Raw genomic sequence first — 19,017 nt, forward strand, 5'->3', positions numbered from 1 at the left:
TAGAGACCTTAGGAGACTGGAGTATTTATTCCTACTACAATTTCTTCTATTTGAAAGTTACTACATATAATCTCTCTCCCCACTCAGGACTTTCAGACTGATATGCTTCAGGAAAGTTCTTCTCTGTGAAAGGCACATGTTGAGCAAAAAGAGGCTAGGGTGGTAACTAGCCATAGAACAAACTATTATGCTATTGTTTGTTCCCAGGTTGAGCGCTTCTCTCTTTTTATTTATGCAAATTATGACACTTAGTGAAGTCTCTCTAAGTGTGATGCGGGAATCCAGACGTGGACCCATTGCTCAGTGTGTCTAGAGGCTGCACCTCACTGACGAGGCCCACACTAGGCCGAAACGTACGTCTGGGGTTTTGCTGTTTCTCTCGTTAAGAGAGGTATTGCCTGGTATTTCGGGGCTGGACTGTACTGTTAAGTCAGGATCAGACTGATATGCTTCAGGAAAGTTCTTCTCTGTGAAAGGCACATGTTGAGCAAAAAGAGGCTGCTTCTTTGGTGGTAACTAGCTATAGAACAAGCTATTATGCTATTGTTCGTTCCCAGGTTGAGCGCTTCTCTCTTATTATTTATTATACATAACTCCAAAATCGCCATGTCTCCAAAGAAAGCTAATAAGGCGGACTGTTCAGCAAAGAAAAAGACAAACGCAGTGCCTTCTGTGAATAATTTTTTTAAATGCCTGGAGCCATCACAGAATTCTGTTGCACAAGACAAAGAAACAAGAACAAGAAATTATTCAATTTTATCAGAATATGAATATGATGGCCCAGCATCTGCCATGCCTATTCCCAAAGCGCTTCTGGACTTATTGTCTTCAAAAAAAGATTTATCCATGTTAATCCAACAGGTTAAACAATGCATCCGGGCGGAAATCTCAGAAATAAAGAAGAATCTGACAGAAGTGGGTCAGAGAGTGGAAAAATTGGAGGAAGATACAGCTCATCAAACTGCAACTATTGCAAGTTTTAATGACCAACTAGCCCAAAAAGAAAATACTATTCTGCTATTGGAAAATAAAATTGATGACCTGGAAAACAGGAGCTGCCAACACAACATTAGAATACATTGTATATCAGAAGCAGTGGCCCCAGAAGAATTAGAAAAATATGTTCAAAGTTTATTTGCCTATCAGATGAAGTGGAAGATACAACATTTGCACTAGACAGAGTTCATCGGGCCTTGAGGGCTAAACCCTCCGAAGATCAACCTCCTAGAAATGTGATAATAAAAGTCACAAGCTATCCAATCAAAGAAAAATCTAATGAAAAAAAGCGAGGCAAAAGCACCCAATAAAATTCAAAGGTACGGATTTACAACTTTTTGAAGAGCTGTCTCCAAGAACCCTTCAAAAAAGAAGAGACCTGAGGCTTTTAACAAATAAATTACACCAGCAAAACATTCCCTATAGATGGGGACATCCATTCAACCTACAAATACAATGGAGAGGCAAAAGAATATCATGTCATTCCCCAGAAACCACCACCTTTAGATGGCAACACTTCTGCTTCAAATAACAACAACTCCAAGATAATCCCACTTCCTCAAAGGCCAGAATGGCAAAGAGTGTCATCTAGAAGAAGTGATAAACCAACCCTCAGGCAGGCTACCCAGGTCGCTGAAGGACAAGAAGCCGCATAGTCAATGCATAAGTATCTTGTTTTTTCTTGAGTTATATGAGACATTTTGCTTCATGTTACAATGATTAGTCTCACCAAGTATGTTTCTCTAACCTGAAGTTGGGATAGTTAAAAGTCTAAAAAGTTACTTAGGGCAATTTACAGCCCACAAGTATGTCCTTCCCAACTCGAAATGCTGAAATGTTTACATTTTTTTCTCTCTATGTCTAGTCTAATGACAGTTTAGGCAAATTAGAGATGTGTGATTTATATCTGACAGTTAGCATATAATAACTTAAGTTGTTAATTGCTATATACTTCCCTTCCTTTTTTTAAAAGTTTTATGCTTTTGAATTACTGTTATTTAAATATTTTGAATGCTGTTTATTTGTTATGCCTAAGGATTGTAAATGTATGTTCTGAAGCCAATGTAGATCTGTCATCCATCTACAACAAGTTGTGTTTTTTAAATTGCTATGTCCACACACACTAATGTACAACACATATAATCACATAAAATGTGAAAGGGTTTAATTGCCTAAATAAAAGAGCTATTGCTCTGCAGGACTTACATAGGAGAGGAGGTAAAGTCCTACTTTTGCAGGAAACTCATTTTAAAGCCACTAAACTACCAAAGTATTTTACTACCCATTTTACACAACACTTCCATAGCACAAACCAACAAAAAAGGTAAATGGAGTGAGCATTCTCATTCACAAGTCTATTCCATTTAAAGTACTGCAAATAGATAAAGATAAGGAAGGAAGTTACTTGTGTATTTCAGGCTTACTATTCGGCAAACCCATCACATTTGTCAACCTTTACGTGCCTAATAAACACTAAGACTTTTTCATAAATAATATCACTCCTAGAATACTGGTTAATACTAAGGGCCCTTTGATTCTGGGAGGTGATCTAAACATTCCACTAGACCCCCCAATTGACAGTTCAAATCCCAAAACCCAAACAACACATAAAGCTCTTCAATCCATATCTCAAAACTCTTACCCTACATGACATGTGGTGTTACTTAAACCCCCTTAAGAAAAATTATACTTTCTTCTCCTATCCACATAAAAAAGTTATTCAAGACTTGATTATATTCTAGCAGATCACAATACACTTTCTTATATCAGACAATCCAATATAAAGCATACAACATGGTCTGACCATTCATTGGTAGAATTTTTTTAAACTGGCCATCTATGCCAATCTGTTGGAGCTTAGATGATACAGTATTATTGAATCCAAAAGAATTTTACTAAGCAGATGGAAACTTACTTCACAATAAATGCCACCCCAGACTCGAACCCAGATATAATTTGGGAAGCACACAAGGCCTATATGAGAGGCAAATTTATAAAATCCAGAGCTAACAAGCACAGAATAGACAGGAAAACATACACTTTATTAGCTCAAGAAATAGCTGAGCTATATTTTCTAGTAAAGATGACTTCCAATGACGAATCTCTCCAAAAAATGCTATGTGATAAGAGAAATAAACTAAATGAACACGTGCAAATTGAAACTCAACGAAAACAATTATTCTTGCAACAAAAATTTTATGGTGAGAGCAACAAAACAGGTAAACTATTAGCGAGGGAGCTTAAAAAACAACAATTAGGGGGGCGGAGCCAGCAGCCAACACAGAAAGACGTGCCATACCAGAGCTCCTGAGGTGTGAGCACAAAACTTTCATAAGTCTAGCATGTTAAAACTATGTATGCTTCTATATTCGATCATTCACATGGCATAAAGCCAGAGGACTCTTATTAGGGGACAATACTTGGCGATTCAATAAAGATAAAGACATTTGTGTCTACTGAGATCGTGACCGGGTGTGAGTCCGGAGCCGCCATCTTTGAGCCATCTTAGATACCTCCCTACTGCTCAAAGATATACTTCTGCTCTATAATAGCCTTGGCAGCTACAATATGGAGAGACAAATCGCTTTGGCATTTCTCCAATTGGAGCTTTTGCTGGACGATCACAAGCAGGCACTCATTAAAGAACTAAGAGATGCTATGGGCTCGCAACTGTCAGAGCCGCCACCGGTGGAAATAGAGGAGACTATCAACCACCATGACCCCAAAGAGTTACTTCGGAGAGTGATTTCAAATTGGGAAACAGAGGGAACCAGCGTCGCTACAACTAGAAATCCCAGCCCTGCGAAATCAATACGGCTAAGTAATGGCGGTCGATGCAGTAATACGCAGATCTCAGATGTACACACGGAATCTAAGCAGCATTATGTGAACCAGCTAGAGGTGACCCGGTATCCAGATAGTTATACCTGCGGATCGAGTGACAAGTCATATGCGGCAGTCAGCGGTCTTGGGCTCACCAAGTCTCCAGTTTGTGATGGCACAGCTAGAGCTCAGAACAGGAGACAACAGACTATGCAAGCTTTACAGAGATCCAGAGCCGTTGGAAAAGTAACGGCACAGCCCGCCACACAGCACAGATCACCATTCATGTTGAGCCACAGAGATAGACAGCTTATCGTGTCCCCTATAGTGGAATCTCAGAGATGTGGAGTAGGAGAAGGACTCCGAGTTGGAGTGGGGTAATTTTACACTGACTATGTTACTACCGCAGGTCCCCAACTCTTGCTGGTTCGTTATGGGACTTACAGCAATAATATGGTCTCCTCTGGGACTGTTGCTATATACCTGCGAGAATCCTTTTTCTTTATCATTATTTTATTTAACGTTTTACTGCTAGTCCTTTAGTACCTATATGTGTGTTTACACCATAACGTTTAACCTCACTTTGTATAATTTTCGTGATGTTCTTCCCCTTCAATAAATAGTTTCCAGGTTGTTTATCGCCACATAGGAGCTCAGTGCAGAGAGATTCCCTCACCCCATTCGAAAGGTTTAAATGGTTAGATAGTTATATTTAGTTACTCAGTGGCTCTGGAAACACAAATTTATGCCTATCTCATTATGGCACCTATAACCACTTTAGTTTACACTCAAGATCCCATACCCAGAGCCATAATCTTAACAATGATACTCTGCCTGAGCTATAGCTGTGTTATTATGGTTTTCTACTAACACCTTTGAGGGATAGTTCATAAAGGTGACTCTGTTGTTATTTAGTCCAGGACTGTCTAGTTTGTTTGCCATTTTTTAATTTGAGTTATGTACTCGCTACATTACATACTGTCTATCTACTGCAGTCTCTCCATACATGTATTTATAGATGCTGCTGGGCCGTGTCCACTGGGAAAGCACGGTCCAGCATATAAGTTCTTTGAGTTTGTTGTCATTACTTAACTATATCTCATAGATGCAGATAGCCCCCTACATCATGACCTAATCCTGCCTTACCCCACAGGCCTAACAAATTTTCCCATGTCATGCATGTTACACTAAGCTTTAGTTTGAGGTTTCTTAGTGTTTGGGTATCCTTTCCCTCACTTTGCAACTCTCTTTTCCTGAGTTAAAAGACCTAGTTAGATTCACTCCATTTTACTTCTTCTAGACAGATAGTTCACACGGCGCATATACACTATATCCCACTAGCATATCCGTGGTTTATCTTCCCTCATTAACATATCTTGGTCTTCCTATTTTCCGTAGTAATGTCAGTGAGCATACATGTAATCTAGACTCTCCCTAGTATATTCCGTTTTTTTATAATGTGTTTAATAACTATTGTTGTCTATGTGGATGCACGTGACCTCTCTTTTACCTAAGTGTTGTGTTATATTTATATGTGTTATTGACTATAATTCTCTGTGACTATACAACTGTAATCCCTAGTTTATCTATGTTCTCATTCACATCTCTAGCACATAATAGTTTTCTTGATTGAGCCTCTCTCCTCCCTTTCCCGCCGGTACTTATGCCTGCGGGTCATATCCCTTTTCCCTCTCCAACATCGCCTAGAGGTGGCACTTCCCCAGGAGAGGGGCTCACCCAGAAGTCCCCCAAGCCCCCTAATCTCTAATCTCCAATTAATATACCGCCCCCCCTCCATCTGACAATATATTATATGAATATGGTAATATTCATATTGAGTAATTATTCTCTAGTTCCAACTAAACTGGCTTCTGGGGCCGACATTCTAGCTGGCTCCACTCTCCATCCCCCTCCCTCCACCCTCCCCCTATTACATATTGAGCGGCTCTTGCCCGCTGCATCCCCCTCCCTTATAAATCTATAGAGTAACCTCCTCCCTAGTCTCACCCTTATCCGAATAGATATCTTACTTTTTTCTTTTTGTATATAGCTAGGAGAGGACCTTTTTGCTTGTATCACGTTTATGACACTCTATAACAAAACTGAAGTCTTTCTATGTGACAGCCCACATTTTCTGGTAATATTTGAGATGCTAGAATGCAACACTCTCACAACTATGCTATGTATACATTTATTTGTAAATGTTTTGGGGCATACCTTATACTCTGTATGTGCTTATGACTTCAATAAAAAATTATTTAAAAAAAACCCCAAAAAAAAACAACAATTAAAATCATATATTCACTCAATTATCTCAAAAAATGGAACCCAAGTAGAAGACACTTAACATATAGCTAAAATATTTCAAGAGTTCTACCACAAATTATATAATATACATATAGAGAGACCCTCAGAAACACATAAAGAAGCGTGTGACAGATATCTACACAATATCACTCTTCCCAGTCTATATGCAGATGAAGCCCAATCCTTAGAGACTCCAATATCTGCTGAGGAAATCTCAGAAACTATATCTAACATGAAACCTAGTAAGGCCCCAGGCCTGGACGGTTTTACTAATCTTTATTATAAAACCTTTAAAAACCAACTGATCCCACACTTGACATCTTTATTCAATTATATATCAGATTGCCACTTATACCCCTACATCATGCTTCAAGCACACAACAGTTTTACCAAAACCTGGGAACACCCCGGCCAACTTCAGACCTATATGTCTGCTAAATGCCAATCTAAAATATACGCTAAAGTCTTGGCTACTAGATTAAATAAATTATTGCCTTCCCTTTTAGATGGCAACCAAGTGGGTTTTGTACCAAAGCGAGAGGCTAAGGATAATATAAGTAAAGTCATCACCCTTTTAGACCACATTAAACACACCAAAATTCCTACAGTATTCCTATCAACGGATGCTGAAAAAGCCTTCGATAGATTAGACTGGACTTTTTTTACAATCTACACTAACTAAATTCGACTTCCCATCTAAATTTATTGCTCAAATTTTAGCTCTAAATTCTAACCCCTCAGTACGAATTCGGATTAACGGTACTCTGTTGGATGCTTTTAAAATCTGCAACGGTATGAGACAGAGGTACCCTTTATCTCCCCTCCTATTTGTTCTATCTTTAGAGCCTTTGGCAACTAAAATACAAAACAACCCTGAAATAATCGGAATTAATATCCAAGACTAAACACACAAAACTTGCAATGTTTGTAGATGACATCCTGTTAACTTTGTAATCTCCTCTAGAATCTCTGAAGTCAGTGCAGATTGAATTCCAAGAATACAGCAAGGTATCTAAACTTTTTAGTAAATCCGACCAAGTCAGAACTATATCCTATAAATATCACAACAGAAACCCTCAACACAATTAAATTAAACTGTCCCTTTAAAATTAACCTAAAAGCCTTGAAATACTTGGGTATCCATTTGTCCTTTAGCCTAGATGAACTTTGTAGACTAAACTATGGAAAACATTTGACTGAGTTTTAACTTTTAATGGCTGCCCAAGAATAATATCTCCTGGTTGGGAAGAATAGCAGCCGCAAAAATGACCTTATTGCCTAAGGTACTATATATTATGCAAGCACTCCCTATAACCGGAGTCTTTAGGGATATTCAAAAATTACAAACGGTAATAAACACATACATCTGGCAAAGGAAACAACCTAGATTATCTAAAAATATTATCTCTGCCCCTAGAGAGAAAGAAGGATTGGGGGTCCCTAATCTGAGTTGGTATAAACTGGCTATTTCAATGAGTAGAGTGGTAGACTGGTGCAGACAGGGTGAGCAATCATATAAGAAGGTAGTACAGTTGGAATCACGCTTGCTAAATGTTCCACATCTGTGGGGATTGTGCTGGGCCCCTTTGGACTCCACATTGAATATTGGTAAACCGTACCTTATTTTTAGTGAAACCTGGTCTGACTGGGTATCTCTTAGAAACAAATTCCCCGCACTCCCTACTAATGACCCTGCTCATGATCATGAATAGAGAGTTTGAGATAGGTAGAACACCCATGCATTTCATGTTCCATGTAAATTTCATGACCTAATCCCTATACATAATTTATTAGATAGGGGAAAGCTTCTTAATAGGGAAGAGTTACAGGAAATAGGCTACTCGCACTTCACATCTTGGTTTAAGTACCAACAGACGAGCCACTATTGTTAAGAAGGGTTAAACTGACAGATTGGAAGGGAAAAAGCTCACCTTTAAAAACGTTATCCCAAAGTTTCTAAAATGTATGCAGTATAAGGTGGCGCAACAGAAGTTGCTATTCCCAATTTTAGATAATTTTAAATGTTGTCACAATACTCAATAATTGCTATTATATATGAGAGGTGTTGGATATTATACATATACCAAAAATCTATATACTCCCATTGGGAAGAAAATAAATGTATATACAGTGATCATAGTATAAATTAATATTTATTAGTAAATATTTAAAACCTAACTTTACACAGAATCAATAAAAACATTCACTAATGTACTCTCATGTAAAATTAGACACCGGTGTCGGCTAAAATAGATCACTACGTAGTGTTAATGCGTTCTATTAGATAACCCGAATAAACAATAAGTTATACTTATAGATAACGACAATAAGTTATATTTGTATAACATCAATGGTTCATCAACATTACAATATGTAACCATGCATGTAATATTAGTTTTGAAAATACAGCTCAAATGAATTTCCAGCTTAATTTGCAACAATTATAATGTTAAGGTGCTAAAAAAGATATATACATATATAAGCCGCTCATGTAAATGTTAATATGTAACAATATTATAGCTGCTAAACATTGCTGATTGCACTAAGATCCTATCAAACAGTAACCATCAGTAATGTTTAGCAGCAACAACATTTAAAATTATCTAAAATTGGGAATAGCAACTTCTGTTGCGCCACCTTATACTGCAGACGAGCCACTATATAGTATCCCATAAAAATATTGGAGACTTTTTTAGACCTCTAACAGCCTTTGAAACATTATGTACTAACCAAAACTTCAAGAAAGGGACAGTGTCCTTCCTGTACCAACATCTTATGGAGTTATATCTTCCATCGAGGCCTACCTATGTTCATAAATGGGAAGTAGAAATGAATAGGCAGATAACACCTAAACAATGGAAACTTTGGTCATATGCTACTACAAAATCAGCACATTCCTCTTCTTTTCTTGAAACGAACATGAAAATTCTTACACGATGGTATTTGACACCCAACAAATTAAAACATATGTTTAGGAATGCAAGTAACAAATGTTGGAGAGGTTGCAACCAGGAAGGCACAATGTTGCATATATGGTGGGAATGTGGCAATCTAACTCCATTTGGAGAGATATCCACTCAGCAATTGATGAGGTCTTGGGCTTTGTCCCCAGATTCACCTCAGAGTGTTTCCTCTTTAATGATCTTTCGGACATTACCTGTAAACTCAGACGTAGTATTACCCAAATTATGATTAACGCTGCTAAAAAATGAATCCCTAAACTATGGAAAGTCATGCAAATACCTTCTCTTGATAGTTGGATACAGCAAGTAGATTATATGTTGAAAATGGTGAGATATTATTTCACCACAGGGAAATTAAATACATATCATGATATAATTTACCTGCGGAACAATACAAATATGCAAAAGCAATTTAAGATATATATTAGCCCCCTGGCCTCACTAATCAAGCTGTTACTTATATGTATCCCTATGAATCTTTGGAGGAGCGGGATCTAAATGTATGTACATGGACGGTTGGAAGTCATGACTTTGGATTATACAAATAGCTAGCTCATAAAACAAAACCATACCCTTAGGCAAGTTTGTTTAATTTTTGTTTCTGTTTAAATTACCAAACTTATCCTAGTTTTCCCCCAATCCCCTCCCCTTTCCCCCCCTATGAATACTATGAATATTAAAGAAAAGACTGTGTAGCCATGTGAAAAAGATGTATGTGTCATAGCTGAGGAATAGTCTGCTTACAACATGGAAAGAAAGACTCAAATGGAGAAAGACTCATTCCTTGTTTATCAAAGAATTTACTTTGTAGTCGTTATGTATTTCCTCTGGAACACAGTATTGTAAGACTATTGCATGAATATGTATGTTTTTGAATTTTTTCTCAATAAAGAAATAATAAAAAAATAAATAAAAAATAAATAATCATACCCCAAAAGTACTGAACAGTGACACTGTACTGATCAGAGTCAGAGTCATCACAGCAATAACACTGGGTTCAGCACTGAATGGGTTATTATTATTATTTTTTTTTAAATATATATTTTTTTTAATTATTACTACTGTATAGAACTGTGGGACATGAGATACTATGTAGCACTGATCTGATCGCGTGAGAGAGGAAGCAGAGACAGCCAATGATTCCACTCATTAGCTGTGACATTGTATCCGTGACTCATTATCACTGTGTCTATGCACTCATAAGTAAAAATAAATAAATAATAGAAACCAAAACTTACATTTTTTGGGAAAAAATATCCATCTAAGATCACATCATTTTCTACTGCAACTCTGCCATTTTCTGGAACGACTGGATACATACTTAAAAAGATTTTAAAAAAACAAAACACTACAATATTATTTCATTCATACAAAATCAATATTAAAGGAAACTTTAAACTTATAACCTACAAAGTAAAAAAAAAAAAGAACAATTTACTAGTACATTCTGCATATTTTTCTGTGCTTTGACCTTTCCTCTGCCCTGATATTCTCTTGGTAGTACCTATTTAATAACACAAATTGCACTAAGTTGAGATCAGGATAGATCAACATATTGCTTAATAGCACCGGATATCATTAATTCCTGTTGCTGGTCATTGACCCCTTATCTGTCATTAGCTGGAACAAATACAGAGATAAAAGTCAACATAGAGAGTTAGCTGTTCTGAAATGATGATGATTATTACCTTATTTGTCTGATAAAATATAAATGTAGTTACTCACCGAAGGGCTTCCTTAATCACAGCTCTTAATAAAGGCATTTGTGAAATATCAGCACTGCTTGGAATCTTTTCCCCTGGAACAACACTGATAACCTCCTGATACAGAGAGTCCTGTATTTCCGGGTTCTTTGCCAGTTCGTATAGTGCCCAGGTCAATGTGTTTGATGTCTGCAGATAGAAGATGATGAAGTAGATTGGCTTTATAAGGCAATCATGTTTATAGTCATTTAGATGTTAAACTACAATTTTTTTTTTAGTTTATGTGTGAGTCAGTGGTACAGACAGCAAATTATAGCTTCAGTGCATAAAGGCACATTAAATGGGCTGTTTCTGTGTTATTGACATGTACTTTGGGTAAGATTACAAGTGGAAACTAATGATAACGCAGGAGGTGATAAGCAGTATCACTGGACTGCGCTAAAATTAGAGCACAACTTGATATTACAAGTAAATAGTATATTAGATTTACCAGTGAATGTTTAGTGCATCCAAGATCGCTATAGCACACCCATTCCTTTCAATGGATATCTCGACCATGCTAAATAGCGTTGATATCACCAGTTGAAAATTATGGGTTGTGCTCGAGCGAAAGTCCAAATAGCGCTCAAAGAATTAGAGAGACTTGAGACCTGAAGTAAAAGTATATGGATTAAAGAAAAGTTTCCCAAAACATTTAAAAAACATATTAAAATAAAGCATTCCACTCATATACACTTTTTTATTGAGAAAATATCAGTTTAATACAGATAAAAAGATTTAAAAAGGGATATTGTATATGGCAAGGTGTTTGACTAGAAAGGGCTCCAATATGTCTATACATGAGTATTTATATGTTTATATGTGCACACATACATACATATATACACACATAAACACACATATACACATATATATATATATATATATATATATATATATACAGTATCTCACAAATGTGAGTACACCCCTCACATTTTTGTAAATATTTTATTATGGCCTAGATTTGGAGTTCGGCGGTAGCCGTCAAAACCAGCGTTAGAGGCTCCTAAGGCTGGTTTTGGCCGCCCGCTGGTATTTGGAGTCAGTGATTAAAGGGTCTAACGCTCACTTTTCAGCCGCGACTTTTCCATACCGCAGATCCCCCTACGCCATTTGCGTAGCCTATATTTTCAATGGGATCTTTCTAACGCTGGTATTTAGAGTCGTTTCTGAAGTGAGCGTTAGAGCTCTAACGACAAGATTCCAGCCGCCTGAAAATAGCAGGAGTTAAGAGCTTTCTGGCTAACGCCGGTTCATAAAGCTCTTAACTACTGTACCCTAAAGTACACTAACACCCATAAACTACCTATGTACCCCTAAACCGAGGTCCCCCCACACCGCCGCCACTCGATTAAAATTTTTAACCCCTAATCTGCCGACCGCCACCTACGTTATACTTATGTACCCCTAATCTGCTGCCCCTAACCCCGCCGACCCCTGTATTACATTTATTAACCCCTAACTTGCCCCCCACAACGTCGCCGCCAGCTACTTAAAATAATTAACCCCTAATCTTCCGACCGCAAATCGCCGCCACCTACGTTATCCCTATGTACCCCTAATCTGCTGCCCTAACATCGCCGACCCCTATATTATATTTATTAACCCCTAATCTGCCCCCCTCAACGTCGCCGACACCTGCCTACACTTATTAACCCCTAATCTGCCGAGCGGACTTGAGCGCTACTATAATAAAGTTATTAACCCCTAATCCGCCTCACTAACCCTATCATAAATAGTATTAACCCCTAATCTGCCCTCCCTAACATCGCCGACACCTAACTTCAATTATTAACCCCTAATCTGCCGACCGGAGCTCACCGCTATTCTAATAAATGTATTAACCCCTAAAGCTAAGTCTAACCCTAACACTAACACCCCCCTAAATTAAATATAATTTACATCTAACGAAATAAATTAACTCTTATTAAATAAATTATTCCTATTTAAAGCTAAATACTTACCTGTAAAATAAATCATAATATAGCTACAATATAAATTATAATTATATTATAGCTATTTTAGGATTAATATTTATTTTACAGGCAACTTTGTTATTATTTTAACCAGGTAAAATAGCTATTAAATAGTTAAGAACTATTTAATAGTTACCTAGTTAAAATAATAACAAATTTACCTGTAAAATAAATCCTAACCTAAGTTATAATTAAACCTAACACTACCCTATCAATAAAATAATTAAATAAACTACCTACAATTACCTACAATTAACCTAACACTACACTATCAATAAATTAATTAAACACAATTCCTACAAATAAATACAATTAAATAAACTAGCTAAAGTACAAAAAATAAAAAAGAACTAAGTTACAGAAAATAAAAAAATATTTACAAACATAAGAAAAATATTACAACAATTTTAAACTAATTACACCTACTCTAAGCCCCCTAATAAAATAACAAAGCCCCCCAAAATAAAAAATTCCCTACCCTATTCTAAATTAAAAAAGTTACAAGCTCTTTTACCTTACCAGCCCTGAACAGGGCCCTTTGCGGGGCATGCCCCAAGAATTTCAGCTCTTTTGCCTGTAAAAAAAAACATACAATACCCCCCCCCCCCCAACATTACAACCCACCACCCACATACCCCTAATCTAATCCGGATGGATGTTCCGCGCTGGAGGTCTTCAGGATCCTGCCGCTTCGCTCCGGATGGAAGAAGATAGAAGACGCCGCTTGGAGAAGATGTTTGCCGGTCCGGATGTCCTCTTCTTGCTGGATAGGAGGAAGACTTTGGAGCCTCTTCTGGACCGGATTATGGATCGCCAACCCCCGCTTGGGTTGGATGAAGATCTTGGAGCCAGGACGGATCGGTGATACCTGGATGGTGAAGACAAGGTAAGAAGATCTTCAGGGGCTTAGTTTTAGGTTTATTTAAGGGGGGTTTGGGTTAGATTAGGGGTATGTGGGTGGTGGGTTGTAATGTTGGGGGGGGGGGGGGTATTGTATGTTTTTTTTTACAGGCAAAAGAGCTGAAATTCTTGGGGCATGCCCCGCAAAGGGCCCTGTTCAGGGCTGGTAAGGTAAAAGAGCTTGTAACTTTTTTAATTTAGAATAGGGTAGGGAATTTTTTATTTTGGGGGGCTTTGTTATTTTATTAGGGGGCTTAGAGTAGGTGTAATTAGTTTAAAATTGTTGTAATATTTTTCTTATGTTTGTAAATATTTTTTTATTTTCTGTAACTTAGTTCTTTTTTATTTTTTGTACTTTAGCTAGTTTATTTAATTGTATTTATTTGTAGGAATTGTGTTTAATTAATTTATTGATAGTGTAGTGTTAGGTTAATTGTAGGTAATTGTAGGTAGTTTATTTAATTATTTTATTGATAGGGTAGTGTTAGGTTTAATTATAACTTAGGTTAGGATTTATTTTACAGGTAAATTTGTAATTATTTTAACTAGGTAACTATTAAATAGTTCTTAACTATTTAATAGCTATTGTACCTGGATAAAATAATTACAAAGTTGCCTGTAAAATAAATATTAATCCTAAAATAGCTATAATATAATTATAATTTATATTGTAGCTATATTAGGATTTATTTTACAGGTAAGTATTTAGCTTTAAATAGGAATAAGTTATTTAATAAGAGTTAATTTATTTCGTTAGATAAATATTATATTTAACTTAGGGGGGTGTTAGTGTTAGGGTTAGACTTAGCTTTAGGGGTTAATCCATTTATTAGAATAGCGGTGAGCTCCGATCGGAAGATTAGGGGTTAATAATTGAAGTTAGGTGTCGGCGATGTTAGGGAGGGCAGATTAGGGGTTAATACTATTTATGATAGGGTTAGTGAGGCGGATTAGGGGTTAATAACTTTATTATAGTAGCGCTCAGGTCCGCTCGGCAGATTAGGGGTTAATAAGTGTAGGCAGGTGTCGGCGATGTTGTGGGGGGCAGGTTAGGGGTTAATAAATATAATATAGGGGTCGGCGGTGTTAGGGGTAGCAGATTAGGGGTACATAGGGATAACGTAGGTGGCAGCGGTTTACGGAGCGGCAGATTAGGGGTTTAAAAAAATATGCAGGGGTCAGCGATAGCGGGGGCGGCAGATTAGGGGTTAATAAGTGTAAGGCTAGGGGTGTTTAGACTCGGGGTACATGTTAGAGTGTTAGGTGCAGACGTAGGAAGTGTTTCCCCATAGGAAACAATGGGGCTGCGTTAGGAGCTGAACGCTGCTTTTTTGCAGGTGTTAGGTTTTTTTTCAGCTCAAACAGCCCCATTGTTTCCTATGGGAGAATCGTGCACGAGCACGTTTTAGAGGCCGGCCGCGTCCGTAAGCAACTCTGGTATCGAGAGTTGCATTTGCGGTAAAAATGCTCTACGCTCCTTTTTTGGAGCCTAACGCAGCATTTGTTTGAACTCTCGATACCAGAGTTAATATTATGGTGCGGCCAGAAAAAAGCCCGCGGAGCGTTAACAGCCCTTTTACCGCCGAACTCCAAATCTAGGCCTTAATCTTTTGATGTGACAACAGTGAAGAAATGACACTTTGCTACAATGCAAAGTAGTGAGTGTACAATATGTATAACAGTGTAAATTTGCTGTTCCCTCAAAATAACTCATCACACAGCCATTAATGTCTAAACCATTGACAAAAAAAGTGAGTACACCCCTAAGTGGAAATGTCCAAATTGGGCACAAAGTGTCAATATTTTGTGTGTACCACCATTGTTTTCCAGCACTGCCTTAACCCTCTTGGGCATGGAGTTCACCAGAGCTTCACAGGTTGCCACTGGAGTCCTCTTCAACTCCTCCATGATGACATGCTTGGCCAGTCCATCACCTTTACCCTCAGCTTCTTTAGCAAGGCAGTGGTCATCTTGGAGGTGTGTTTGGGGTCGTTATCATGTTGGAATACTGCCCTGTGGCCCAGTCTACGAAAGGGAGGGGATCATGCTCCTGCTTCAGTATGTCACAGTACATGTTGGCATTCATGGTTCCCTCAATGAACTGTAGCTCCCCAGTGCTGGCAGCACTCATGCAGGCCCAGACCATGACACTCCCACCACCATGCTTGACTGTAGGCAAGACACACTTGTCTTTGTACTCCTCACCTGGTTGCGCCACGCATGCTTGACACCATCTGAACCAAATAAGTTTATCTTGGTCTCATCGGACCACAGGACATGGTTCCAGTAATCCATGTCCTTAGTCTGCTTGTCTTCAGCAAACTATTTGCAGGCTTTCTTGTGCATCATCTTTAGAAGAGGCTTCCTTCTGGGACGACAGCCATGCAGACCAACTTGATGCAGTGTGCGGCGTGTGGTCTGAGCACCGACAGGCTGACCCCCCACCCCTTCAACCTTTGCAACAATGCTGGCAGCACTCATATGTCTATTTCCCAAAGACAATCTCTGGATATGACGCTGAGCATGTGCACTCAACTTCTTTGGTCGACCATTGCAAGCCCTTTTTTAAGTGGAACCTGTCCTGTGAAACTACTGTATGGTCTTGCCCACTGTGCTTCAGCTCAGTTTCAGTGTCTTGGCAATCTTCTTATAGCCTAGGCCATCTTTATGTAGAGCAGCAATTCTTTTTTTCAGATCCTCAAAGAGTTCTTTGCCATGAGGTGCCAACTTCCAGTGACCAGGATGAGAGAGTGTGAGAGAGATAACATCAAATTTAACACACCTGCTCCCCATTCACACCTGAGACCTTGTAACACTAACGAGTCACATGACAGCCGGAAGGGAAAATGGCTAATTGGGCCCAATTTGGACATTTCCACTTAGGGTGTACTCACTTTTGTTGCTAACGGTTTAGACATTAATGGCTGTGTGTTGAGTTATTTTGAGGGGACAATAAATTTACACTGTTATACAGACTGTACACTCACTACGTTACATTGTAGCAAAGTTTCATTTCTTAAGTGTTATCACATGAAAAGATATAATAAAATATTTACAAAAATATGAGGGGTGTACTCATTTTTGTGAGATACTGTGTATATACATGCTTTTGAGCCGTTCCTAGTCAAATACTTTGAAATATGGAATATAATTTTTAATGTTTTTTAATAGAAATACTTGAAATTCCTATGTTTTTAACTTAGAAAAAACATGTTATTTTCATTTTTAAATATATATTGGTATATTAACCTGTATGTATATATATATATATATATACACACACACACACAGGTATACATATATATATATATATATATATATTTCACATATATATGTTACGTGCAAGTGATAAGGGGTTTATCATGGCTGATTGCACTCATCCGGTTTTTCATTTGTATTTAAAGTTGAAAGTAACTGCAATCGCTTGAGCGCCATTGAAGTTTAGGATTAGCGTGACCTCAGAGCTATGGTTAACTGTTTCGAGAAATAAAAAAGTCTCACAAAACACATCAAAAATACATTACAAAGTACAGCAACACTAAAAAAAACACCACCTAATAAAAATAATTAAAAAAAAAAAAAACATACTGGAGAAAAGAGTGCAACGCCACTCTAAGTGTAGTAAACAAGACACCAATTTAATTCATAAGTTTAAAAATACTCACACTCCGTCTAAGTAGTCCACAAATTATTATCTGGGGTATTAACCCAGTGTATGCTTTATTTAGCAATATTTATACCTCATAAACTGTTTTAGAGTGTTTTTATTCTTATGAATTAAATTGGTGACTTTTTAACTACATTTTTTTCTTCTGTATGTTTTTTTTCAAGAAGCAGTGATGGACTTGTTTTCTCTAACAGGACATGTTAAAGACAAACTACAGAACATTGCACAAGATTCACACCTGTATATCCTTGCTAAATTGTACTTTTAAATCATACAGATACTAATAAGTTGTCATTTGTAACTAGATTGACTGAAAAGGTTTGAATGAGATACATACTTTAAATGTGTACCATTTATTGTGACACTTTCTGTAACTATTTTTGATACATAGATTAAAAAAAATTACACAAAAAAGTTATAAGGCTCAAACATATGAGGTCTCAAGTGTTAGAAAAAACGGCAGACAAAGGGCTTTGATATTGAGCTATATACAGTACATGTCTAAAGATGTATATATACACTCACTGGCCACTTTATTAGGTACACCTTGCTAGTACCGGGTTGGACCCCCTTTTGCCTTCAGAACTGCCTTAATTCTTTGTGGCATAGTTTCAACAAGGTGTTGGAAACATTCCTTAAAAATGTTGGTCCATATTGACATGATAGCATCACCCAGTTGCTGCAGATTTGTTGGCTGCATCCATGATATAAATCTCCCATTCCGCCACATCCCAAAGGTGCTCTATTGGATTGAGATCTGGTGACTGTGGAGGCCATTGGAGTACAGTGAACTCATTGTCATGTTAAAAAAAAAAACAATTTGAGATGATTTGAGCTTTGTGACATAGTGCATTATCCTGCAAGAAGTATCAGAAGATGGGTACACTGTAGTCATAAAGGGATGGACATGGTCAGCAACACTACTCAGGTAGGCCATGGCATTTAAATGATGCTCAATTGGCACTAAGGGGCCCAAAGTGTGCCAAGAAAATATCCTCCACACTACACCACCACCACTAGCTTGAACGGTTGATACAAGGCAGGATGGATCCATGTTTTCATGTTGTTTACACCAAATTCTAATTCCACCATCTGAAAGTCGCAGCTGAAATCGAGACTCATCAGACCAGGCGACGTTTTTTCCAATCTTCTATCGTCCAATTTTGGTGAGCCTGTGCGAATTGTAGCCTCAGTTTCCTGTTCTTAGCTGACAGGAGTGGCACCCGGTGTGTCCTTCTGCTGCTGTAGCCCATCTGCTCCAAGGTTTGATGTGTTGTATGTTCAGAGATGGTATTCGGCATATCTTGGTTTTAACAAGTGGTTATTTGAGTTACTGTTGCCCTTCTATCATCTCAAACCAGTCTGCCCATTCTCCTCTGACCTCTGACATCAACAAGGCATTGTCTTCCACACAACTGCCGCTCACTGGGTATTTTCTCTTTTTCTGACCATTCTTTGTAAACCCTAAAGATAGTTATGCGTGAAAATCCAAGTAGTTTAGTAGTTTTTTAAATATTCAGGCCAGCCCGTCTGGCACCAACAACCATGCTACATTCAAAGTCACTTAAATCCCCTTTCTTCCCCATTCTAATGCTCGGTTTGAACTTCAGCAAGTCGTCTTCACCACGTCTAGATGCCTAAAT

The 19,017-nt window shown here is 37.8% G+C and overlaps 1 protein-coding gene across 3 annotated transcripts in view; it reads right to left on the minus strand.

Moving 5' to 3' along the window:
• The window catches only part of LOC128645279 (sterol 26-hydroxylase, mitochondrial), a 199,369-nt gene that overhangs the window by 8,886 nt on the left and 171,466 nt on the right, over nt 1-19,017 (minus strand). For all 3 annotated transcript variants that reach the window (XM_053698138.1, XM_053698140.1, XM_053698137.1), the window contains exons 6-7: nt 10,815-10,981; nt 10,328-10,409 (exon numbers count right to left, since the gene is read on the minus strand). In XM_053698138.1, the coding sequence (XP_053554113.1) occupies nt 10,328-10,409; nt 10,815-10,981 (249 nt within the window). The remainder of the gene's footprint in view (nt 1-10,327; nt 10,410-10,814; nt 10,982-19,017) is intronic.

Source organism: Bombina bombina, chromosome 1 (genome assembly GCF_027579735.1).
Source record: "Bombina bombina isolate aBomBom1 chromosome 1, aBomBom1.pri, whole genome shotgun sequence".
Taxonomy (NCBI): Eukaryota; Metazoa; Chordata; class Amphibia; order Anura; family Bombinatoridae; genus Bombina; species Bombina bombina.